The 25,833-nt window shown below is 43.6% G+C and overlaps 2 protein-coding genes across 3 annotated transcripts in view; both read left to right on the top strand.

Annotated features, from left to right (window-relative positions):
• LOC134628780 (zinc finger protein Aiolos-like) overlaps positions 1–5,281 on the top strand; it is a 35,589-nt gene extending 30,308 nt beyond the window's left edge. For both annotated transcript variants that reach the window (XM_063475546.1, XM_063475545.1), the window contains 4 exons: positions 771–938; positions 1,316–1,432; positions 2,262–2,372; positions 3,479–5,281. In XM_063475546.1, the coding sequence (XP_063331616.1) occupies positions 771–938; positions 1,316–1,432; positions 2,262–2,372; positions 3,479–4,113 (1,031 nt within the window). In that variant the 3' untranslated portion in view covers positions 4,114–5,281. The remainder of the gene's footprint in view (positions 1–770; positions 939–1,315; positions 1,433–2,261; positions 2,373–3,478) is intronic.
• Positions 5,282–9,240: 3,959 nt separating this feature from the next.
• The window catches only part of LOC134629558 (protein AF-17-like), a 31,544-nt gene continuing 14,951 nt past the window's right edge, over positions 9,241–25,833 (top strand). The window contains exons 1-10 of the mRNA XM_063476974.1: positions 9,241–9,720; positions 10,759–10,838; positions 12,182–12,236; positions 12,342–12,451; positions 19,029–19,132; positions 20,498–20,591; positions 20,888–20,998; positions 23,505–23,594; positions 23,691–23,838; positions 24,620–25,432. Of these exons, the coding sequence (XP_063333044.1) occupies positions 9,612–9,720; positions 10,759–10,838; positions 12,182–12,236; positions 12,342–12,451; positions 19,029–19,132; positions 20,498–20,591; positions 20,888–20,998; positions 23,505–23,594; positions 23,691–23,838; positions 24,620–25,432 (1,714 nt within the window). The 5' untranslated portion in view covers positions 9,241–9,611. The remainder of the gene's footprint in view (positions 9,721–10,758; positions 10,839–12,181; positions 12,237–12,341; positions 12,452–19,028; positions 19,133–20,497; positions 20,592–20,887; positions 20,999–23,504; positions 23,595–23,690; positions 23,839–24,619; positions 25,433–25,833) is intronic.

Raw genomic sequence — 25,833 nt, 5'->3', positions numbered from 1 at the left:
ACCTCAGAGGTGAAGCAGAGCAGAAGCAGGCCTCGAAAAGCTTGATCACCTCGTGTCCTTGGGCGGGGGCGTGGAACAAACTGTAATTTCAAGTTGTTGTTAGACCTCAGCGGGTGAGCTGAGGAGAGAAATTGAGGAAAATCCACTACACGAGAGGAAATCTGATGGCTAAGAAGTGAAGACGCTGAGGCGACCATACTCCCTGTAATAACCATGATCCACCGTCTGATGCAGTACTCGCTTACTTGAAAGGCTCGTGTGTCTCTGTGACATTTAATCGCGACTTTTGTTGTAAAACATACAAACATTAGAGCTGCATTTCACTGAGTAGAGCCGAGCAGTGGTAGTCTTCGTTTGGCACCTGTGAGGCTTTGTTTCTGACATGGGAAGTCATGCACAATCTGCTTGGCAATTGTGCGGTCTGAGTTGTCCGTGAGAACAGTCTTTTCTAGGTTTGGACGTTACTTTCTTCCCCTTTTAAAGATGGTGAATGATTCTGTGTTTTTTTGCAATTCATCGTAGGAACAAGAAAACAACTAAAGTCACCCCCCCCCCCCCAAAAAAAAAAAAAAAAATAGAAGCCAACAAATATCTGAGCTATTGCAAAATTTCCACCCAACAAGAACATAAGAATACCACAGCGGGGTTTTTTTTTTTTTGCTCACAGGAGCCTCACAACAGGTGGTCGAAATCAGAATAAGTTGTGTGATTAAAGATGCCGGTGTCGTGTGAGAACGTGCAGGATTGTTTCAAACGCTGTGTTTTTTCAGGCGAGAGGCCATTCCACTGCACTCAGTGTGGGGCCTCCTTCACCCAGAAGGGAAACCTGCTTCGCCACATCAAACTGCACTCCGGGGAGAAGCCTTTCAAATGCCCGATGTGCAGCTACGCCTGCCGGCGACGTGACGCTCTGAGCGGGCACCTGCGCACCCACTCTGGTACCAGGCTGCCACACGCACACACACACACACTCACTCACTCACACTGATAAGCTCTGATACTGTATGCACCTGCGTACAGTACTATATTGGTTGGTTTCTCACTCCTTTTGAGTCTGAGGTCTGCTGAGGCTGCATGGCTTTTCCAGTAACACCTTGCCATGCATTCTCATATGGTTACACACATCACATATGATTATCTTACTCATTCACCTCTGGAAACTTACTCATTCACTTTCAGTTCACGTGTTTCTCCTGCACGGCCTCCAATATGCACACCATCATCAGTTTTGTATGAAACCGCGTGCTTAACGAAGTAATACTTGCTTCATGCCGTTGATGTGTTTGAGTGTTTAACTGAAACCTCTGCCTCGCAGTAGAGAAGCCCTTCAAGTGCAACCATTGCAGTCGCAGCTACAAGCAGCGCAGCTCACTGGAGGAGCACCGAGAGAGGTGCCATGTGTACATTCAGAGCAAAGGTCCCGCCGAGAGAGGTGAGCAGCGGCGCGCACACAGTCTCACCACCACGCTTGTAAGAAGACTCCAACATGTCTCTGAGGGACACTCGGTTCACACATGCACATATAGGTGTTAATGTTATGAAGAACGCATGCATTTCTGCAGCTCGTGCAGAAATGCACACGCTCGTGCAGGTGCACACTTAACAGATCCTGTTTTTATAGCCCCATTAAAAATAACAAGCCTATGGCTACTACCCCGCACTTACAGCTAAACGGGTTATGGCTGCTGTGGCGTACAGGCTCAGCGTGCAGAAGACCGCTTCTCATCTCTCTACCATCAAAGGGGAAGCTAAATAATGTAGGGCAAATGCTTCAGCCCAGCCACCCGACACAAGCAGGAACACAAACGCACACCACCTTACCTCCCCCTTCCCTCCAAATAAAAAAACAGAAAAGCCTTTATGTACTCAGAGGACAACAGCATGGTTGCAACACACAGACAATGCTCTGTTTCTGTGGTCACCAAATGTCGTAAGTTTATGCCTGATAGTGCCGTAGTGGTGAGGAAGTACATCCTCATCCTGTGGTCTCCTCTCCTGTGCTGGTGAAGTAAAAAAGCAACCAGGAAGTGAGGTCAAAGGAGCGTCTGCTCTCAAATTAATATCTCGTTCCTCCCGGTGTAACTGCGCTTCGAGCAAGCAGCTGCTGTGTTTTTCGAGTTTCTTCCTTTTTTTTAAAAAAACCTCTGTGACTTCAAAGGCTGATGGACAGCTGTGCACTCATGACACTGCCTGATCAAAAAGAGAGTCTTCATTTCCTTATCTCTCTCTTTCTCTCTCTGTGCTCTTCTGCTGCCAAGCAGAGGACAGTCACACATCCAGGACTCAGATGGGTACTGAGCGTGCGCTGCTGCTCGACAGGCTCGCCAGCAACGTAGCCAAGCGGAAGAGTTCAATGCCACAGAAGTTTACAGGTAAGGGTATAAACACCTCAGGCCGATGAAAGCGCTCAGATTTCTCTTTAAAAATGTGCTTTTATATCTTTAAGGAATATTTAGTGGCTCCAGCTTTTATACGTATTGTTTGTCATTTTGCTTTTTGCTGCGCTTTTATGCTGCACAATACAGAATTTGAAGTTGTCTGTCTGAGCTACTTGTTTGTTTGTCTGTCTGTCTATGCTGGCCTTCATCTGTCGCCAAAGGGGGTTTGAGGGCAGACCACCTGCCTCATACCTGCACACGCCACAGAGTGGTCCCCACTGCCCCAAATTCTCTGCAGGAATTGTGTCATCGGTGGGTATTGGTAATTATTGCACGGTTAATAAAATAGTGTCATGCACATGAAACCTCTGAGTTCGATTACTAACTGCTTGTGTTTTGATTTGATCTGAGATAATTTGAGCTGGTAATTATCAGAAGTATCAGTTTCGGTAAATGGCTGACTTGCCACAGTGATTTCCCAAACTTTATGGGCGTACATATACACACACATGCACACATGTACACACGCACAACGATTTTCAATAGCTTGCTCTCACCTTTCTGGTTAAGACTAACACTGAGTTGTAGTTTCGCAATCGAGCTTCGAGCTGCTCGCAAAAAGCATGAGTGTTTTGGCAATTAAAAAAAAACCCTCCTACATCTCCATCAGGTTTACAAATGAAGTGAGATCTTTCAATATGACAACCACAGGAGGAAAAAGAGAAGTAACCACAGAGAGCAAACAAGGCGCGAGGCGAGAAACGTGAGCAGGTGTCTCTCTGTCATTACACCAGCTGCACTACAGAGGCCTTCATCTGCGTCGTATGCTTCCTCCCTGTCCCTAACTGCTGCCTCAGGATGCTGCCAGACTTTAAGCTGCTTTTGTCCCGTCGACCTGGCGCTTTCCAGGTTTTTGCTTTTTCTCGCCCTCGGGGGGCACATTTTGCACTCGACTCCACGGCAGAGTGAGAAACCCAGTAAGGGTCTAAATCTTTTCCATCTGTTTTAACTGCTGCCTGCTTCCTGTGTTGTTTCTCTGCCCGTGCTGCTGGATGAGGTTTGCAAAGTCTCCTCGTGCTGAGCTCTTTCTTGTCGTCTAGGCGACAACGGCGTGTGCCTGGACCTGAGCTTTAACCGGGATCTGGTCCACCGAACTGATGTCAAGGATCCTCCGTCGGGCTCCCCGGGGCCAGACGCCCATCACCAGCAACAACCGATCCACCCAGGCCCCGATGGTGACCAACCGCCTTCCCACAGGCCCTACCCCATCCCGTTAGCCCGTGGCGACATCACTCCCATGGGCCTCACCAATGGCCACAAGTTGGCCATGCCGCTCCTGGGAATCCCTCACGCCTCCCAGCCTCCCCTCGGCATGGACTCTTACCACAATGACAACGCCCAGATATCCCAGCCTGTCATGTACAGCTTAGGCCACCTGCTTGGGGGGCTGAATTCCCAGAACGGCATGCCTCACCCACACACCCAGCCCATCCCCCTGTCGCCTCTTGAGGCTTTGCGAGTGATGCGAGCTGACGGGGAGCCCATGCCCGGGGCCGTGTACCCCTGTGGCCACTGCAGGGTGATCTTCCTGGACTATGTAATGTTCACCATCCACATGGGGTGCCACGGCTTCCGCGATCCGCTCGAGTGTAACGTGTGTGGCCACCGCAGTCGGGACCGTTACGAGTTTTCTTCCCACATAGCCCGTGGCGAGCACCGCCTAGAGTTGAAGTAGACTGCAGGCACAACACCAGCACTGCATGAGAAAAACAGAGCAGATTAACTCATATAAGTAGTGTCAGAAATGAATTCATGAAGTAGCTATCACTCTCTGCCTTGTGTGTGTGTGTGTGTGTGTGTGTGTGTGTGTGTGTGTGTGTGTGTGTGTGTGTGTGTGTGTGTGTGTGTGTGTGTGTGTGTGTGTGTGTGTGTCTGTGTGTGTGTGTGTGTCTGTGTGGGTGTGTGTGTGTGTTAGAGAGGGAGACGTTATACGAGTGTAACGGGTTTCAGGGTGTTTTTAGTCATACTGTAGTCATCTGAAAAGATGGTCTGTAAAATGTTAATGCAGGAGCACTTCTACCTCCTTTTTCATGCATATATTTGTACTTAATGGTCCCTGCTGTAGCCGCTGTGTATATCCTAATCCTCAGTTCCATATGTTAATTCAAATGTTCCAAAAATATGAGCACTTATTACATTTATTGTGTAAATGCTTTTGTTTTTTATCAGTGTAAAGATGTAAGTAATAAAAGACAGCTCTTCCTTCGTCACACACAAGCTGCACCACGCCGAAAGACTTTTAGCTTCTCTGACAAACACTTGGCAATTCAAGACTGCAGAAAAAAAAATCCTATTATCTCGAAGGTCACATGTCTCTTTTTTTCTCAGCTGTGGTTTTCTGAGTGTAGTTCACGGCTTCAAAGGACACATCACTCTGCTTCTCACTCCAGATATTGTACTCATTTAGCGCTCCCCACAAGTTGCTTCACAGTTTTTCACAAGACTTTTAGTCACACAAAACACACAGTGTTCAATTACATTTCTCACTTCTGTTTGATTTATACAGCACCAGTTCCCTTCCCTTCACACTGTACAGAAAAGGCCGTACAGTGAGATAGAGGTTCCATCATTACATTTAACCCTTAAAAGTACAAAACTGCACTACATCTATGGAGGACAGAGGTAAAGGAGATAGAAAAAGGTGGATAAAAATTCAGTATAAAGTCGGGCTGAAGGCCTCAAAATGCGTGTGGCAGGAGATGAAATCTTCTAGGTTCCATTAAATCAGGAGGGAAAAAGAGACTGATCACTTTTTTCCATGCAGTACGTGTTGACAGATTCTGAAAATGATGAAATGTATGGCTGGCTGAAGCTGCCAAAGTTAAAATAAATACATATGTAAGTAAATGGCTCAATTAATGTGGTGAACGTGTCGAAAATAAATGTAGGCCTTTCTTATTTTGGGGACTGCACAACACAACCCAATATTTCTATTTTAATTTGCTTCTGAATGTTTTTTTTATATAATTTCTAAAAGTATTTCTGTGTATTTTCTTTCGCCTTCCTGTTTATGTCCTCATTTATTTCTATATTTTCTTTCACGATGGATGCCAGAGCTACACCAGAATTGGGTGTCTGCAGTTAGGAACAGCTAGAGAACTGACGGTCTGAGCTAATCCAGCTAAAACTCCTTGTATTGTTTAGGATCATTTGGGAAGTAAACCGTTTACTCATGTCACTAAATGTATTAAAGAGATTCTGGTGCATTGATGCAGAATCAGCCATGATCACAACACAGCGTAAAGAAGCAAACATGACATCGGGACTTTTAAGCAAATGTAGATGTTCACTTAAAAAAACCACCTACAAAGCCGCCCTTTGGCTCTTCTCCTCTAACTGAAGTTTTCACGCCGTTTGTAATTATTTTGTTAATTATCTTTGATTTTGGCAGTTTTGGCCCTCCATCCATGGATGGAGGGGAGATGGTGGTGTTTGTAACGGGATCATCACAGGATTTAATCTGACTCCATCTTGACAAAATACAAAAACGAGTCACATGTCTCTTCACATATGTGTCGTCTATGTGGCGAATGTGTCATACGTGGTCTTCTGTGCGTGTAGCTTCTATGTGAAAGTGGTTTTGTTGGACAGAGGGTGAAGGGGATTTCAAGCAAAGTGAACAATAGTTTAATTTCAATTTTTTTTTGGCCATAAAAGAATGAGAGAATATGCAAATTTTAAAAAAAATCCCACTTCCCACTTATATCTCACTTCACCCACAGCAAGGAGAGAAATCAATTATGTGTGCCAGTAAAGCTCCCTGATATGGGATCTCAAAGGTGCAACAAATGTATGTGAAATTTGTGGGAATTTCTTTGTGACAAACTTCAGGAGCCTCCTCTGACAGCTAAATCTGTCTTTCCTGTTTGTATTGGGGAAGTTTTGGTGAGCACACAAAATGAGTTCTGACTAGCTAACTTAATATATGAGTGCAGGAGGGGCTGTGTGTGTGTGTGTGTGTCTGTGTGCGCGCGCGCGAATGTGGATGCACTTCGCCCCCACATGTTACTGCAGGAACTCGGCTACGCCTTGCTGCCTTCAGATCAGCAGAGGGTGTTAGCTTCATCCAGCTGCCACCTCGCTATCTGTCCTCTCCATCAGCGCCAGTTCCCTTTTCTCTCTTTGGGTTTGAAGAGAAATGACACTTGTGAGACAAACTGTCATCACAGCTTTGTGTCCATATGTCAGTATAAAAAGCCCAGTCATCCATTTCAAAAGTACAACTGCGCTGGTTCTCTTTTTCCTATTATAAGACACTGAGTTAACAGCGTATGTCTTCCGAGTTGTTTGATGGTGTTGAGTAAGATTGTGGCTGAAAGACATGTCAGATTATGGCAATGTAGGAAGATATGAATGTTTTCTGAAAAAATCATGTCTAAGCTAAAATGAAACGTGGGAAAACGGGAATAGGACTTATGTCGAGATGGCTTCTACCCAGGTGTGTGTGTGTGTGTGTGTGTGTGAGTGTGTGTGTGTGAGTGTGAGGTCCCCTTTTCACCTTAAAGACAGAATTACTCAACCAGACGAGATAGGAGTCATAAAGCATCCATGACGCAAGACCAGTCAAAATGAGATGTTTTTGGTGACATCTGGTGACTGAATTACAGGAGGTCGTGTAAGTGGAAAAACAGCCAGTAAAGTTTGAGTCATTAAACCTCAGGGCGCTTCAGATGGACAAACTGGATTCAAATTTTAATTTCATATGTTTAGTACTTTTCAGTTTTGCTCCCATAGATCGGGGGCGTCATGCGTCTCGTTTTAGCTCATGGACCACAAAACAGCCCAATTTGATCTCAACTGGGTTAGACCGCAAAAACTATTACATAACAACCTATATGGAAAAAACCCACCCGTCTCAGTTTATTCTTTCTTTGAATAAAGTCTCCTGAGTCATCCATTCACAACAGCATTATAAACACACACGCACGAATCTTTAAAAAATGTGATTTCAGCTACACTCTTCAGTTTTTCCACAAATGGTGAGACTTCTGCCATTTTCAATTCACTGATATCGATGGAGCTCTAAGGGAAACCCGGAAAACATATAGAGATTTCTTAAATAGAAAATAAAGTTAGGGAAGCAAGGCTGAGATGAATATATTGGATGAAGGATGTTGAAGTAGAAACTGTCAGGCAGGAGGAAAAAAAGACCTCAGAGAAGATGTATGTATGTAGATGTATGTGAAGGGTTGGTATGACAGAAGAGGATGCTGGGAATAGATGATATATATGGTGACCTCTAATGAGCTCAGCCGAAGGAAAAAGTGTTTTATGTCTTTGTGATTCAAACTATTTTTTCTGAATCCAGGGTGTCACACTCATAGCCACAAACAGCCCAGTTAGAGCTTGTAAAACTAAGTTTCAAATACACCTCCTCTCCTTCTTTCAGCTCTAATACTACATATCAGGACATAAAACTAATCTCATCCTTAGCATGTCTTAAAATTAGATAAATATCACTTCTGATAAAGAACAACACATGACATTTCTGTGGAAATTAAGAGCAAGAATAGCACCCAGGTGCTTGTATGAACACCTGTGTTAAAGCAGATGTTTTGGATCATTCAGCCGTGTGTTAATTCAGTGCCAAAGAGGACAGACATCAGCAATGATCCATCAGTCTGGGAAGAGTTCTAAGACCATCAAATAAATTGAAGTCCATCGTTCTAGAGTGAGAAACATGATTCGCAGATGACACCTGCCAGTCTTCCCAGTCTACATAATTCAATTTATAACTAAAATTCAGAGAGCTGTGTGTAATAACACCGTGTAATAATATGCTGTGCTGCTGTTCATCTGAGGGGGTTTTTTATGTGTTGATATGTAAAACCTTGGAAATGAGGGTGTGTTTCTTTTTCACATCGCTGATGGTTCACACTGGTGGTTTGAAGGTGAGGTTTGTGCAAACGTTAATCCCGTTTGTATGCTGCCTGTTTTAAATCTTTATGATTTAGTTGATGCACTACACTGATAATGAACAAAGAAATGGAAAAATATTTGAAAGAAGCTGTTTGAAGTCAGAGAGAGAAAGTATGAAAAGCAGGGTCGGTACCGATATCGGAAAAAAGATGCTTATCTGTCAAAGTGTTAAACTTGTGTAATAGTTGTGATGAGCTACAAACTGAAATGTGATTAGCTTTGTTTACGAAACATTTGGGTTTGTGTTTCTGTCTCTCTCTCTTTTAATTTCTATGTAATCAGATTTATTTAGTAATTAAATTGTCATTACTGTCATTATCCATTATTGTTAATATTTATTTATGTATTTATTTTGGTACTCTTTTTTTTTTTTTTTTTTTTACTAAAAATAAGGAAAAAAAAGCAAATGAGCAAAAATAAAACGTTGTCATTACATTATGAATTTTAAATGGTACATTTATTTACTGAGCTCCTTTTTGTATTATATTTGGCTTTTTACTTTGTCTTCTATTTTGTTATATGTAGGTTTGCGCTTATTGAGCTCCCTTTTTTAATGAAAGTTTATATTTTATTCTATTTAATTGAGCTCCTTTCTTTTGCGTGTTTTTTTTTCCATTATGACCATTTTTTGTGTTTTAATATTTTATGATATTGTGTTGATCTGTTTTGGCCGCTGAATCTCGCATCTTTTGTTATCTTATTATTAATGTTTTATTATTTATTTTAGGTCCGGACGCTGGATGGTGAAATAGCTTGTAATTCCTGCTGTTAGCCACCCCCAAGATGTCCTACAGATGGCGCTGTTGAGACGCGGTTGATGCCGGGCGCAGACAGCGGTTTGGGCCGACGTGATGCGCGGGGTTCGTGTAAAGAACACAGTGGACCGGGGCGGGAGGCCGTGCGGGCGTCTGCTTCCCCGGGTTCGTGGAAATCGGGTCGTCACTGCCTGAAAACACGCGCTGAAAAGGCGCTTCCTGCTCAACAATAACTTGCTACCTTTGCTGTGACTTTTACTCCGGCGAAGATCTGAGCATGCGCACTTATGTATGGGACGGGGAGGACATCACGGAAAATCTACTAGAAGCACCACAAACGCAGAGATTTCGGCTCTCCGCTGCACTAAAACTGCGCGACGTGGGCGGCCCGTGACCATGCCTAGAGCGGCGTTAAGATGCGGGACGACTGCCTGACAGGCCTGGCCCGGGTCTGAGCCGTTGCCGGGAGGAGAAATCTATTTCTTCATATGGGAGCAGCATGCGGGAAATGGTCGGAGGTTGCTGCGTGTGTTCTGACGAGCGAGGCTGGGCTGAGAATCCGCTGGTGTACTGTGATGGACACGGCTGCAGCGTCGCCGTTCACCAAGGTAACATTAGCTGCTGTTAGCGTGTGATTCCCGGGCAGCCGGAGCGGCTCTAGCTTGCGGCCGGAGGCGTTGGTCCTCCCTGCCTACGTGCGTGTTCTGTGTTCGTGCGGGAGGGGCGGGTAGGTAAGCGTGCTGTTGTTGCTTCCTCTCCGCACACTTGATTGATCGCGCAGGGCCGAGCGGCGTGACACCGAGCCCGGATGGCGCCTCGAGGTCCGTGCGTCGTGGACCGGTCCGCGATGCGCTGCGGCGCGTTCGCGAGGCCGTGTTCGTTCGGACAGCAGCGCGTGTCCACTTGCTTTGTTGCATTCGAGCGATTTGAAGTGGGACCTCACGCAGGATGGCTACTCTGAGTGAGGATCAGCCCTCTGATCTCAGTGATGCTGTGACGGTGTTGGTGCACAAATGTGCCAAAAAAAACAAAACAAAAAGAAATTTGTGCCCAAACTGAAAAAGTGCAGAAGATTGTGATCCAGAAAGGTGCTGATGCAGGAGGCTGATTTGAGGGCTGTCCCAGTCAAATTAAAGCTATATGTCAAAGTGGAATGAAATAGGATTTTAAGGTTAATCCGATCAGGATGACAGCAGCACCTCTCACCACTGACAGGGAGAGATGTTAAACTTAGAAAAAGAAAAGTTAAAACATAAAATCGGTTTGAAATCATTTTCTATTCATCTGTTAAAGCATGATGGCTTTGCCAAGTGTCAAGTCAGTATTATCTTGAGTAGTATTCTTGGACAGGTACTGCCAGCTTTACTAGTATTTATTAAAGTATTTATAGAGCTTGGCAAGTCGTTTCAATCATAAAAAGTAAAATATTATTTCCAGAAAACGTGAAACTTTTAAACATCCACTGTTAAAGGTACAATTTATTGACCCTCAGGCTGTTCAACATCTGTCCTGTGAATGAATGAATGACTCATTAAATGTGCATGTTTTCATTTGTACCTGTAGTTTACATTAAAAGACAGGTGTGTTACCGTGCCTTGGTCGTGCCGGTCCAGTTTGACACTCCCGTGCTTGTGTGTTTGTCGCAGCATGCTACGGCATCGTGCAGGTGCCAACTGGCCCGTGGTTCTGTCGGAAGTGTGAGTCACAGGAGCGGGCGGCACGTGTGGTGAGTACGCCGACACGAATGACACAATTTATCCATTCATTCCTGCGTCACCTTCACCTACAAGCAGTCTGCCTCAGGTGTACTGAGCCAGCTTGTCCCGTACTGATGCCCTAAAGCTGAGTTAAACGAATAAACTGGATTCCTCTGTGTTTTTATGTGTGAAGCAGCCTCAGGCGTGATTTAAACATTGCTTTCCTACCTTTCTTAAGTAAAATCTAACATAAAAGAAATGTATACATTAACTGAAACTGTGTTTATTATTAAATAATAACTTTCAGTGAGGACTTTTTCTCCCATCCCTTCCCTTCATGGTTTTTTTGGACTAGTCTATTCATTTCACTTCATTTTTTTTTTCATATAACATCAACTCACAACACTTCCCACAGCAAGGTGCTTTATACTACACGGTAACAACCCTATAATATAAGAGCGAAAACCCCACAGCTAACAGATGATCCCGTACGAGCAGCATTTGGCGACGGTGGGAAGGAAGAACTCCCTTTTAACAGGAACAGACCTCCGACAGAACCAGGCTCAGGGAGGGGCGGGGCCATCTGCCATGACCAGTTGGGCTGGCGAGGGGAGAAAGAGAAAGAAGAAGATCGTAGAGGATAAAATAGAAACTGTCTTTGCATCTGCAAGAGTTAAAACAGATTTTAACTTTGATATGTCACAAAAAATTATCAGCTGACTCTGGATTCTCCTGATTCTCCTTTTTACAGCCTGTGGACAGCAAGAGCTGTTTGATTCCTTTTTTACATATATAGAGACACCAAATAAGGGCAGGGCTTGTTAAAAAAGTGAGCAAAATCATAGGACACGACAGCATGTTACTCTTCATTTTTCAATTCAATTCAGTTTTAGTTATATGGCTGCAAATCACAGCAGCAGTCGCCTCAAGGTGCTCAGTACTCAAAGGTAAAGACCCAACAATAAAGACTTGAGCCCACCTATCAGCTGTACTCCTCCTGCGTGTGCTAATATGTTCTTTACTCCTTTCCCTGCTCTCACTCTGGTTACAGCTTACGTGCACATGCGCTGCCTGCAGAGTGGAGCTGAGTAGCGACAGATGAAGTGAACTATAAATTAAAAAGCTTGATGACAACACATTTTATTACAAGAAGCGCAATAAAAGCCATAAACTGAGGCAGAGATATATAGAAAAGCTGATGTCATAGGCATTAAAAAAAAGCCTCCGAACTGTTACTTCCTCTATATTATGTTAGCTTAGAACTGCATCGAATAGACTGACCCACTGTTTCCTGTATCTGCCCTAACGTTTGGAGTCATGGTCAGACAGATATCCACTCCAACAAGCTCCGCTCTCTCCCGTGTTTCCTCAGAGGTGTGAGCTGTGTCCCCACAAAGATGGCGCCCTCAAGAGGACAGACAGCGGAGGTAAATATCACTCTTCCTGAGGGCATAACCGAGTGCGCATTTCCACTTGAGTCATTCCGAGTCTTGTCGTATCGTTGATCCGCTGCCAATCTCTCCTTCAATCAGGCTGGGCTCACGTCGTGTGCGCACTCTACATCCCTGAGGTGCAGTTCGCCAACGTCCTCACCATGGAGCCTATCATCCTGCAATATGTCCCACATGAGAGATACAACAAGGTAGGGATGCACGCTGTTTGACCGGGAAAGTTGGATTAGTCTACAGGAAGTTAGAAGTGCGAGAGAAAAGAGGAGCACAGAGAGATCAGATCCAGCCCCGAGAATAAGCTTCATCAAACAGGAAAGTTTGAAGCCTAATCTGAAAGTAGAACTAATGGTTTACTTTGGAGTTTATTTATTTGTTTGTTTGTTAGTTTGTTTTTGAGGGTGTGTTGTTGTTGTTGTGCTCTTATAAAGTGGTGACATTTCAATCCTTCGGTAAAATCGTTTCCTTGTTCGTAACTCAAAAATGGCTGCGAACACATTCATCACACGGATTTTTACATTGTTTGTACCTGCAGCAAAACAGTTAACGAAGAACTCTTCACACCATACGATCCCAAACCAAGTGTCCTCCAAAGAAAACGATATATAAGATAAGATAAGATAAGATAACCTTTATTAGTCCCACACGTGGGAAATTTGTTTTGTCACAGCAGGAAGTGGACAGTGCAAAGTTATGAAGCAAAAATTAGAATAAAATAAAATAAGAATAAATACAGTACACAACTGTACAGAATAGAATAAAATAAAATACTATATACAGTAGAATAAAATAGAATAAAATATACAATAAGATAAAAATAGAATACAAATGCTATATACAACTGAGTAAAAATACAATGATGCCAGAAAATATATTCGTTCCATTTCTAAAATAATTATTCATCTTTAAGTCCTCTCTGACATGTTTTGCAATGCTGCAGCTCTGGCCATCTCTACTACTTCCACGATGCTAGTCTGGACCAGATGCTTAATCTCTCTGTCATCTCCCACTAAGTCTGTATCATCACCTAAAACAAATAGTCTTGGACTGCCTGTGAATCCTTAGAATATCTTAATTTCACATATTCTAGTCCAGAACTCTTCAGGTAATAAAACTCGATAATTTTATTACCTGACTTTGAGGCATAGAGTGAATTTCTCCTTCTTATAGTTCACCAGCAGTTTAGTATTTCTTTTTATCTAAATATAAATAAGAATATCTAAGAAGCTAAGAATAACAACAAAGTCTCATCATCCATCCCTTGATCATTTTAATTTTGCTAATAATATTTATATTAACAGTCTCTATTGTCTCATGTCAGTCTTAAATCATCTCCCATGTTGTTCCTGAGATCTGGAAAACCTTCCTGAGCCAAGTTCTTGATCAGCAGAGAATAACACTTTATGACCTTTCCCAGCGTTCAAAAGTATCTAAATGCTTAGAAACTGTAGGAGCTTCTGTATTGGGTCTGAACAGCCCTGATAGAAGACGACAGAGCTGCAGATATTTAAGAAAAATGAGATCTAAGGTTTCCAAAATGGTGTAGAAGATGTCACAGAAAAGGTCATCCAGCGGGGCCACTCCCATTTCTTTCCGATCCTGCCAGTAAAACGGGGTCTTACCAAGCGCAGCTTCAGGTTCAGTCTGAGACTGAAAGGCACATTTAAATATGGGTCCAACTTAAACATCCAAGCCACTTTAATCCAGATTAGATCGAGATGAGCAGTTAATAAGACTCTGCAGATGACAGTGGGGCTAAAAGATGCTGCTCAGTGAAGGTGGGCTTCTCTCGGGGGAAGCGACTAAAGGGCCAGACGTCTTAGTGAAATGCATAACTTAATACAAAGTAATCCCAGAGCCACATCAGCAAGTGTTTGCTGTTGGGGCTAAAGATACGAGAAACGAGGTTTTTTTACCTCTGCATATGAAGTATTTTGTAATCCCCAAAGCTCCAATCTAAATTAATGGAGAGAATAACTAATAATTTCCATTGTTACCAGGACCTAAAAACTGTATCACCAGGCAAATTTTAATTAAAAAAAACAAACAAAAGTTTGTCAATAACCCAAAATAAGATTTAAAAAGGTTTTCTGATAGTACAGTTTGATTTAGGGTCTCCGGCTTCTCATCCAATCACAGAGAAAAATGTAAACACATCCTCTTACCTATGATAACGTGTAAAGCTGCACACCTGCACCCCTGAAACTGGCACAAGGTGACCCCGCAAACCTGAGTTTGATAAACAAACACTTTAAACAGGTAGAAAAAGTCAGCACCAGTAATCAGTAATACTGAAAATCCTCGACAGTATAATGTATAAATACACAGAAAGCTGCATCCGTGTTTACATATATGAAACACTGCTAAACAGGTTACGCAACATGTATCACACCAGTGTCACCAGTCATCAAAAACATAGAGGGTACTTTCAGAATGAGCAGTCAAACAGAGGGAAAGAGAGAAAAAGTGTCATCTCCGTCCTCAGCACCGACTTCAACGAGTCATGATGCAATGCAGCAAGACGACACGTGGGAGACTGCACAACTGCTTTCCTCCTTAACGGGAAAACCAGTTTTGCTTCACATCCCCGTTCTTCTCTCCACCTACACGTCCTGTACTAACCCGGAGCTCAGCGTGGCAAGGTCACGCCTGTTCTCTGGAGGCTGCTGAAAGCGTTTCTGGGAAATGTGGGAGATTTTGAGCTGTAGTAGATATGGCATGTTTAGTAAACAGCAAAGCACATTTACCATAAGTGCAAAGATTCAAAAATACCCTGAAGTGATTTGTGAAAGTAAAGTTTTTCTGGTTTTCACATGAAAAAGTATTTATTCCTCTTGGAGTTTTGACTGATGATAGAAAAAGAACACTTATAGTTCATCATGATTTGAACTTTTACCAATTAAAAAAAATGTGAATAATTAAAAAATATTCTTTAATTCTTTAATAAATATTATTAAATATTCTTTAAGCTTTAAAACGTGTAAATATATTTTAAAAAAATACATTTAATAATTTTTAATAGAAAATGAAAAACATGTTAGATGTTGCCGATCCGCTCTCCTGTTTTCAAATTTGTTACACAAAGAAAAACAGAATGCAGTCGAATCATTTACAGATTTAAAATTTAAAGCCCGGGTTTGAAGGACGACGTGCAACGACAGCATGCTGAATGCTGAGTCAGACAGAAAGGTCATTTTGAATGTGAGGCCACCATTTTTAATTCTGACAGCACATTTTCATTTCATTTCATTCATACTTTTGGCATCTAAGTCAACTAAGTACTCTAAGATTATAGCAGAGTAAATATAAAGTAGACTCAGATAATGAAAACATAAAAGTTTGTCTTGTACTTTTGAAGGCAAAACGTTTCCTCTGCTTATCACAAGCTTGTGAAAGGAGCTTCTTTATCTGATCAGTCTTATTAGCTGACTGTTTCACACGTTTAAAAAAAGCTTGAAAACACACTTAGAAGTTGTTTTCAGTATTTAGAAGTAAAAAAAAAGGTAAAAAAGAAACAATCAGGCTGTTACATCTTAAAGTAGTTGTACCTGTTTAGCTGATATCTGTCCCTGTTTGTGCGCTGATTAGTTAGCTAATGAATTAAATCGCTCTTTGCGGTATGTGAAAGATGTAAACTGTGATTGTGTGCTGACGTGCAGATATGTCACTCTGCACTGCTATTTCATGCCTCACAGTTGTTACAGTGTTTCAGTAGTGATACATTAATAGCCCAAACAGTCGTCTATTGTAGGAGTGTTGTCTCTGTGAACTACAATGTTTGCAGATGACACTGTGACCTGTAATGACTGTAGGGAGCTGTTGGAGGTGTGCTGTGGAGAGGAGAGGAATTAAAGATAGTGTGTGTGATTGAGAGGGAGACGGGTGTAACACTGAAGCTGCAAGGTAGTGAAGATGAGTTTAAATATCTAAGGGAACAGAAAGTGCAGGGAGGGTGGAGATTGGTGTCAGTGGTGCTTTTTGACATCTTCATCCTTTGTTGAATGAAGATGGATGTTTAAAGTGTTTTCTTTTTGCATCGTTTTATATTGTTAAATATTTCTTACCACAGAAAGAGTGATGGTAGTTTTGCTTTCCTCGGCTCAGGTTTGTTTTCTGTGTTCTTCATGTAAAATTAATGAATGCTGCAGATCGGCTTTTAAGATTCAAAGATAAGAGGACGTGTCACACATAGACTCACGCTAGCTTTTGAAATTCTCTGCTAATGATGTTTTTCTTTCTTTTTTACTTTGCACACAAACAGTTTAACCACAGACTAGTTTCAGGCGGGTACAGCTTCAACATGCATCAGCTCTCTGGTAACTTTACTCTCTTATTTGGGCTTCCCGATACTGGCAGAAATCATAATCGGGTATTTTGGTCCGTATTGAGGATTACAGGAATATTTAACACAGTTACTCACTGGCTTTGTGGATTCATTAAAAAGACTAAACTTTCCTTTGAAGTTAAATTATATTTTCAAATGGAAAATTGAGAAAATTGAAGGTGGGATCTTTGGCCCTGTGCACCACCACAGTGGTGTATGTGATTAAAGTGCAGACCTTCATCTTCACATTAAGAGCTGTTGCAAATATTTTGCATGATTTTTTTAACACTTGGATGAAAGTGTGTAATCCGTGGACATCACCAAATATTGCGTATCTATCCTTGAGGTATTCTGCTAGGCCTTTACTGCAGCCACCTTCACTTGCTGCTTGCTTGTGGGTCTCTCTGCTTCAGTTTTACCTTCAGTAAATGGAAAGCTGCTCTGCTGGGTTAAGATCAGGTGGCTGACTTGGCCATCAAAGAATGACCCATTTCTTGAGTTGCTTTTGCATTTTGCTTTCTTTGATCCATTTGCGCTGCAAAGTGCTTTCTGAGCAGAGAGTGCAGCCCTGTACGCTTCACAAGTCACCCTGCTGCTTCTATCAGCAGTCACGTCATTAATAAACACCCGTGACCCGGTTCCACTGGCAGCCGTACATGCCAGTGTCATAACACTGCCACCATCATGTTTGACAGATGATGTGATGTGCTTCAGATCATGAGCTGTTTCTCTCTTTCTCCGTACTTTTCTCCTCCCATCGTTCTGGTAAAAGTTCTTCTTGGTTTCATGTGTCCAAAGAATTTTTCCAGAACTGTGCCGGCTCTTTCAGATGTTTCCTGGGAAATTTAATCTGGCCTTCCTGCTCTTGACTTGGTTAGTGTCTGAAGTTTTTCTTGTCCACTTTAGTCTTCTGTGGTCTTTCAGGCTGTTTGGTGTTGCTGAGCTGGCCATTGCATTCCTGTTTTAATAAGAAAGCACCAGATTGTTGCTTTGACCACTCCTAAAGCTTTTGCTACCTCTTGGATAGGTTTATTTTTCAGTGCCACCATTACTTGCAGCCACGTTTCTCTGGATCAATGAACAGCTGCAACACTTGGAATCAACTCCAAGTGAATTTGTCATGTGTCCAATTAATTTTGATCCTCTGAAAATTGATGAATGTCAATAAAAATGTTTGCAATTCTTCAAGAGCTTATGCAGTACTTTTGTTAACTTCCTTGAATCAAAGATGAAAGTCTGAACTTGTATCACATCTTGGTTGTTTGATTGCACAACACTGCAGTGGTTTTCAAAGTTACAAAAACTGTTCAGAAGACATCTGCAGTGTGTGCAGCATGCAGCAGAGCAAGCCTTTCAAAGCAAAGCACATTACAAAGAAATCAATATTTGATTCATGGACTGAGCATCTTGCATTGTGCGTCGTTTAGATGCTCTGTGTGTGTGTGTGCGTGCCTGCATATAAATGTACATGTGTGAGTGTTTGAGAGTCCGGTTTCATATTACTGTGTCAGCTACAGTAAATTGCATGCAGCTTTCCCCCGTCAGGGCCATTCATTCAGACTTTGCTGCCCGCATTCCTAGACAACGTTACAATGGACACTGAAAACTCGAGAAGCCACTCTTCCTTTTACATGCCCGGTGCAGTTATGTCTCCGGCCTTTCATTGCACAGCAGACATCCTCTGAAGGGAAACAGAGAGCTGAGTAGGATATGGAGAGAAGGAAAAAGGGAGAGAAAAAGGTGAAACAGAGAGGGCCGAAGTGAAAAGGTAAAGAGCCTGCTGTTCCTTTGTCCCGCACCTGTTGCTAGGCCTCTTCTACCCCCCACCAGTCGGGCCTGCTCGCTTAGGAAAGCTGAACAAGAAGTACAAAAGCGGCGTGTGTGTTCGTGCATGCGATTGTTTGCTTTCGGGGGCTCGAGTGTGTATGCTTACATGTCTTTTGGAGACGGGCTGATATGAGTCTTTTGTCGCGTCAGCGTATGCTCCGTGGCACCCTGAAGTTCGTTAGAAACCACCTCACTTTGGTGCAATGAAAAAGATTAACGGGAGGGTGAAAACTCCAAGCGTAGCGTCTGTTTCGGAGCAGATTCAGAGCTGTTTGCAGACCGATCAGTGTCAACTTTCTTTACAACATCCCCAAACATCTGGTCAACAGTTTCTCTGTAGAAACTGTGTTCTGTTTGAAAACCTCATCTGTTGTCTTGACAAGAAAAACTTCCTAATCATCTGCACTGCAGCTGCAGCTGGACTCGAGTCGAGGAGTGTTTCATCTCTGCTGCACCGCAATCACAATAGTTCATTTTAATGGCCGTCAGACGGGACGGCTTGCTCTGCTTGTGCAACAGATGGAAAAGCAATCCAGCACCTGTTGTTGATAATAATAATGATGACTGATGTGTTTGAGTCCCTGCATCTCCTGTACTCTCTGTTTGTGCTCTTTCAACAGACTTGTTATATCTGCGAGGACCACGGGAGGGAGAGCAAGGCCGCCTGCGGCGCGTGCATGACCTGCAACAGACAGGGCTGCAGACAAGCGTTCCACGTCACCTGGTCAGTGTTAAACAGTGTGGGGACATCAACATGAATGAACAGTGCGTGAGGACCGGGTGTGATAAGAAGCAGTTCAAGGGCAAAAACATTTATCAATGCTTATTTTTAGTTAGCCGACTGTTCCCGTTAACCATGTTTAAACCTAGAAAAGAAACAACCTGAAAAAAACTATGACGAAGTTTAAAAAAGAAATCAAGAACCAAGCAAATGGTATGACTTGGTGTAACAGATTGTATGTAAAAGACATCTTTGATGTCAGCATTGATCCAGCAAAGTCCCGTCGTAACTTTTTGAGGCCAGATGTGAGGAGTACGGGGCTGCTGACCGTGAAAACACATGTATGTTGAATGCTTTTTACCCCAACAAGTACACTGCTTTATCCAATTTTATTTCCTAAATAAACCATAATTCATAAAAAACAGCACTGTGTTATTTTCAATACGACCTGAAACTATGGGGTGAGACCATAAAGTCATCAGTAAAGTCTTTATTGAAGTCACAGATCAGGCGATCCAAAGAGTAATCTCTTCATAGACTTTGCACCGCTGGACTTTTTTTTTGCGGGCTGAAGGGTCGCCCCCTGCTGGCCGTTAGAAAGAATGCAAGTTTAGGGCACATCTCCACTGGTGGCACTTTTTTTTGCACAGCATATGATTAATACTGTGGGCGGCACTGTCATGGTTGGCACACACCAAGAAGGTCCTAGCCTTTTTGGGCACTCAAGCTTCTTTCCACAGTCCAGGGAGATGCATATTAGCTGGTGACTCTTAATTGTCCATAGGAATGACGCGAGTGTGAATGGTTGTCTGTCTGCGTTAGCAACCCGTTCGCAGGTACCCCGCCTCACATCCTAACTTGGATATCATGAATGGGTGGTGATTACTTTGTGTGCTTATCGAAGCAAGTTAAAGTTTGTCTTGTTTCTGTAAGTATCCTGTGTCATATCATTTTTGAAAATAAGGCCAAGAATAGAAAAGAAATTCCGTCTCCAATTGCCAAGATTAAATACGTGCTCATATGTTATGTGTATTTGGCTAAAGCCTTTGTTTACTCACAAAATTAGACATGATTCTGGGCTACAGTTGGTTTTTCTTCATTTACAGTCTTTTACTTTTCATGCTGCTCATCTTGCTTTTTGCCTTTATTTTGTTTCCTGCTACAACAGAAAGATGATTTATTTAAAAGTAAATCCCGAGACACTGACAGGCTCAGATTTTAATGTGACATTCGATCAATCTGGCGACGATCAGTGACTGAAGCTCTCAGGTGACTCGGCCAGGTGTTGCCGTCTCAGTCCGTGCATGTGTGCTAACTTGGCTCTCGTGTTTCATCTCCTTTCCGACCCTCCGACGCCCTGCGCTGTAGTGCTCAGATGGCTGGTCTGCTGTGTGAGGAGGAAGGACCAGAAGCTGATAACGTGAAGTATTGTGGCTACTGCAAGCATCACTACAACAAAATGGTAAAGAACATAATGACATCGTACCCCAGAAAAGCCTTTCTTACTGCACTGCACAGTTAACAGCTAACATGATTAATAAGGGCTTCTGTGCCCGGCTGTGTTTTTTCCTCTAACTCAGCTCAAGGCAGCTAAATGACTCTTGGAATATGCCCGACCAAAATAAATAATTCAGGAGATAAACCTCCTGTTAAGTCATTGGAAGTGCTAGTAGAGAACCTTTAAATGTCAAACTGTTGCTTTGAAATTTCAGCAGCTGTTAACTTTTTGTTTGCTGTTCCTTCTTTTGGACTTTACAGCAGAAGAAGTTGCGTTCTAGTGAAAATACAAGTAGCTCCTTCAGTCATTCCAGGGGGCGCTCCAGCTCTCCGTCACAGGAAAAACAGCACCACCACCACAGACAGAGGAAGGTAAGCACAGCTGTGGTCAGATCAGTCGGCAGTCTCCAGAGCTGAAAACTACCAAAAGCTGCAGTTCCTCTAATGTCCACTTGAGGCTGTTAAAAAAGAGAATCAGTCAGATGTAGGCGCTGGCTGTCGGCTAGGCCTCACCTCAGCTAACTAGAGCCGCCCTGCTGGACACCTGCTGACTATTTTTGTTCTGTTGGGGCAGATGGCTGCCCTTGCCTGAGCTTACGTCACCCAGATGTTCCTTCCTGTTGAAAGGGCGTTTTTCCTCCCCACTATTGCCAAGTGCTTGCTCATAGGGGGTCATCTATTGCTGTGGTATTCCCTGTATTACTATAGGGTCTTTTTACAATATGAAGTGACTTTAGGTGACATGTTGTTGTGATTGTGATTATAAAGAAAATGTCATTTTGGAGCATTTTATTGAATTATCAGACAAATAATAAGGTTTTACTGTTTGGAACTGGGAAATGCTAGGATTTAATAATTTTGTAGCACTAATTAACAGGATGTGTGTGTGATGTATTTGCGCAGTTTGTGTCTGCAGCTTGCTAATATTAGTGGATAACTGTACACTACAAAACCAAAAAGTTAAAAATAGACTTTGTCTATTCATCGTCAGATTAATAAGACCAGCCAGTCTGATCCAGCCCAGCTTGGCACACAGACTCTTTTATTTTGAAACGATTTAATAACAGCAGAATTGGCAAAGAAGAAAAGGATGAATTTTAATGCATTTTCTTCCTGATAAAATCATCAAATAAGCAGAGAGCTAATTTAGATTTTATTGCATGGGCGTGAGCAAGCTGAGCTACACTGTGTAAGCACGCCTCACTGTCCTGAAGTCATACACCAGACACACCCTCCCAGTTATCCTACGCTTTCAACCTCACAGCTTCCATCTGTTGGCTCCTGGAGAACGTTCAGACATCACTCCCAATTTCCGGGTTTCATCATTTCAGGCAGTGATAAGCTCGACCCCTTGACGTCAAACTCTAATCTGAATACAAACTATGAGCTCAGACAGTCTCAGATACCTGGAGGTATTACAGCCTGACTAAACAAAAGCTAACGCATTTAGGCGTACCCTGCCTCTGGTCATAAAGACATAAAAAACATAAAAAGCCATATTATAAAATACATATCATGAAATAACATCATGATCTCTCTGCGCCATTACATCCTCTCAGCCTCAAACACTTGAAATCAAATAGACCGGCATTCATGTAACACTTCTCTCGTCGTTTTGACCACTTAAAGCTCTCCACACTGCACGCCACATTTACCTCCTCTACACACATTCATACAGCGCTTTATTCTGTGCACTCGAATAAGCAATTAACCTAACGTGCACTTCTCAGATGGGCCGAGTTAACTCTGTGAAGGTGCGGTGCTCACGTGCACGTGACCCCATCATACGCATGCAAAACTAAGCAGACAGGTGCACCTTCAAAGCCCCTGCAAGCTAACAGACTAGCTAACAGAGAATTCAGCAGACAGGAAAGATAATGCTGACGGCACACGGTTCCAGCTGAGCAGCTCTTTAGCAAGTGTAAAAAGAGACCCGCAGATTTTTTCGCCACCAGACAATTCCGGTCTTCAAAGAATGTCATCGTTGTTATCGTTTTGATGTTCCGGCAGAGATATGGCTCCACAGTCAGGGAGCGGACGCTTCACACAGTTGTTGAACTGAAAAAGAGATGAAGAAGAAAAGCGTGTTTCTTCAAGTCAAATCTCAAAGCAACTGAGCTGTAAAAGCAAGTTTTGTTGCAGAAGGCTCGGTTTTATGACAACCTTGGACGGGTTAAATATATGATCTAGTAGATGCTAGCGGCAGCTGTCGGATTCAGGCTGTTAAAAGTTGGCTGTGCGGTTGTCTTGTTGCTGTGAACAGAATTTTGCAGGACTACATGTTAAAAACACTTGTTTGCACTTTTTCAGTTGTAGGTTTTAGACTGACACAGTAGCGTGTGTGAGACGGCTGTGTGAAGCATATATTTTCAGTCAACGTCTGACGCTACATGATGCCATTTTCAGTATAACCCATTGTGAAACTGAATCTAACACCCTGCTTTTAAGCCAGTAGCAGATAGAAGAGACTTCCATTAGCGCTGATACCAGTATTTAATATAATTTACCTAGTGGCACCGAGTCATACTGATCGTAGGCTAGCTTGTAATCATTTATCTTAGCCATTTTTATCATATCAGACTATCTGGGATAGTCTGATATAAAAAAATAAATCAGTAGTTTTTGCTGTGACAGAAAGCCAGACGCTTTTATTCAGAATAATCTTCATCAAATGCAGTTACAGTGATGCATAAACAGATTTCACTGTGCTGTTAGCGTATCCCTGCAGACATTGTTGTTGAAGCTGGTTGACTATAGTAAATGTGATTCGGTTATAGTCCACTCGCTGCGTTTGTGTAATGTGCCAGTGTTGACTCTGCAGCCTTGATTCTAGGCTCAAGCTTGTGTATTTGTATGTGTGTGTTGTTGTTTTTTTCAGAGTCATAAAGACAAAATTCGGCAAAAGGAGCGCCACAAAAAGTCGAGCGACAACCTGAGTGCCGCTGTGACATCTAGCGGCATAGAAAAGGTATCCGAGGACACCACACAGTGATTGAGAGAGCTGCTGACGCCGCGATGTCTCAGTCAGTGCTTTAATGGTTTTGACCTGTCTGTGTTGGGACAGATTTCCTCAAGTCACCACAGCAGCAAGGACGGCGAGGGAAAGTCCAAGAAGCTGAGCTCGCACGGTCACAGTCATCGGAGCAAGAAGACCGGAAGCACCGGCAAGAGCTGCTCCTCATCGTCCTGCTCCTCCAGTCCATTCAACACAGGTACCACATGAAGGGTCAGCGCTCGATTTCTTCTCCAGTTCAGATGTGATCGATGCCCATGCAGCCCGGTACATCGACAGTACAGTTTGAATTATTTGTATACACTTCTCGGTAGGGTAATCTAGCCGAATGATATTTTATAATTACAGTATAATTTGTAGTAAAAGTTTGAGTTTGCTCCACGTCGTCTTCCTGTCTGCTCTACATCGTCCCCGGCAAATACAGACCAAAAAAAGTAAAGCAAATCGAGTTTTAGTTTTAGTTTGGTCTTCATCCAGCCGTGCTGTGGTTCTGTAGGACGAACAGAGCAGCTGGAAACTTGTGGATGAGGTGGTGTTATGCAGGACTGCTGGCTGCCTCTGTGAGAGGAGAGGCTGCTGCTCCACTTTAAGATGTAACAGGGTTGATTGCATCATCTTGGCTGCTGTTGTGTTGTTGAGAAAAACAGAAGCTCACTGGGATTTTTGGGATGAGAAACGCTCGCTCTGTAGAGTCCTGCACCAGTTGGTTTTCTTTCAGTGGCCTCGTACTTTTTACATTTCAAAATATGTAAGCAAGAAAAAACACTGTCATTAGTGAAGCTTTCACTTAAGCCAGTTTGCTTCACGGGTAAACTCCTAACTGGGATTGGTGGAAGCACCGTCATTGCCCTGTGCAGACAAGAGCATGACCAGTTAGCTTCCCAGCATCCTCTCTTACTGGGTTCTGTTGAACCCTGGAGACGGAGGGAGGTCGTGTCGCCATTTGTATCTGACTTTAACTCCTTGTTTTTCTCCTTCAGGTGGTTCCCTGTCGTCTGCTCAGGAGTTTCATCAGTTCTTATCTTCTTCCCGCCTGGAGCGTGAACATGACCGAGGAGGTGACGACCACAGCGGAGAGGAGCGCAAGGAGCGTCACAGGAGACCGGCAGTCCAGGCGGAGGATGAGGAGGAGGAGGAGGATGAAAAGGAAGAGGAAAAAGACGAGGAGGAGGAAGAGGAGGAGGAGGACTGTAAATACCACAAGCCACCAGCATTGACCCCCGCTGAGGGCCCGCTAGCAGGGTCGCAAGGTCACGACAGGCCAGAGGGCAACTCCAGCCCTTTCGAGAACAAAGTCACCATCTCCACCTTCGGGTCCATCATGCGCATCACGTCGTCGTCGGGGCTCGGCAGCAGCAGCAAGATCCGAAAGATCTCCTCGTCGAGCGACTACAAACCCTCCAAATCTCTCTGCAAGCCATCCCAGCTGAGCACTCCGCCCATCCTGGAGGAGGCCGACCCGGAGGACAAAGCCACGCTCCCACCGCCGCTGCCTCGAGAGAGGAGGCACCGTGGCAACAAGAAGAGCCGCCACGGCCCGGGGCGCCCGCGGGGGAGCAAGAACCGAGAGAGGAGGGGGGAGGAGGAGCACCACCACCACCATCACCACACAGCGCCGCCTCCCCTAGCCTTAACCTCGTCGCTCTATCCGAGCCCGTCCTCCATCCCCCACCCCACCTTCTCCTCGACGCTGCCTCCCACCGCCACCTCTTCCACTTCCTCTTCTTTCTCCTCCTCCTCGTCCTCCACTGGTAGTTTTTCTACAGGCCGCGGCAACTCGCTGCTCGGCTCTGGTGAGTCTGAGCGAGTGGGCGTGTGCGGTAGCCCTCTAGCTTCCTGTGTGTGGTGAAGGAAAAAAACTGAAGCGCTATCTCTTTGCACTTTGGTGCGTTTCCATTACACGCAGCAGCTTATCTCTGTATCAGAAGCGCAGCGAAAAAAGCTCCTGGAATTAAGAATGAAGGGAATAAGTCGACTGTTTCGTGGCACCACTTTTAAAATATTTGTTAAATCTCTTTCAGAACGTTTGTGTAATCTGTGCGAGGCAGTGATATTGTCCTACATGGTGTTTTTGTGTGTGCCGCACGTGTCTGTAGTGCATTTCCTGCCCTACTTTCCATTTGATTGGCTCACGTGTTCCTCTTTCTGCAGTCATACGACTTCTAAGATGAAAACGACAAACACCTTATTCCTT

The sequence above is a fragment of the Pelmatolapia mariae genome, linkage group LG6 (genome assembly GCF_036321145.2).
Source record: "Pelmatolapia mariae isolate MD_Pm_ZW linkage group LG6, Pm_UMD_F_2, whole genome shotgun sequence".
Classification (NCBI taxonomy): domain Eukaryota; kingdom Metazoa; phylum Chordata; class Actinopteri; order Cichliformes; family Cichlidae; genus Pelmatolapia; species Pelmatolapia mariae.
Note: the sequence above shows the minus strand (reverse complement) of the source record. Positions and strands in the feature narration are given on the sequence as shown.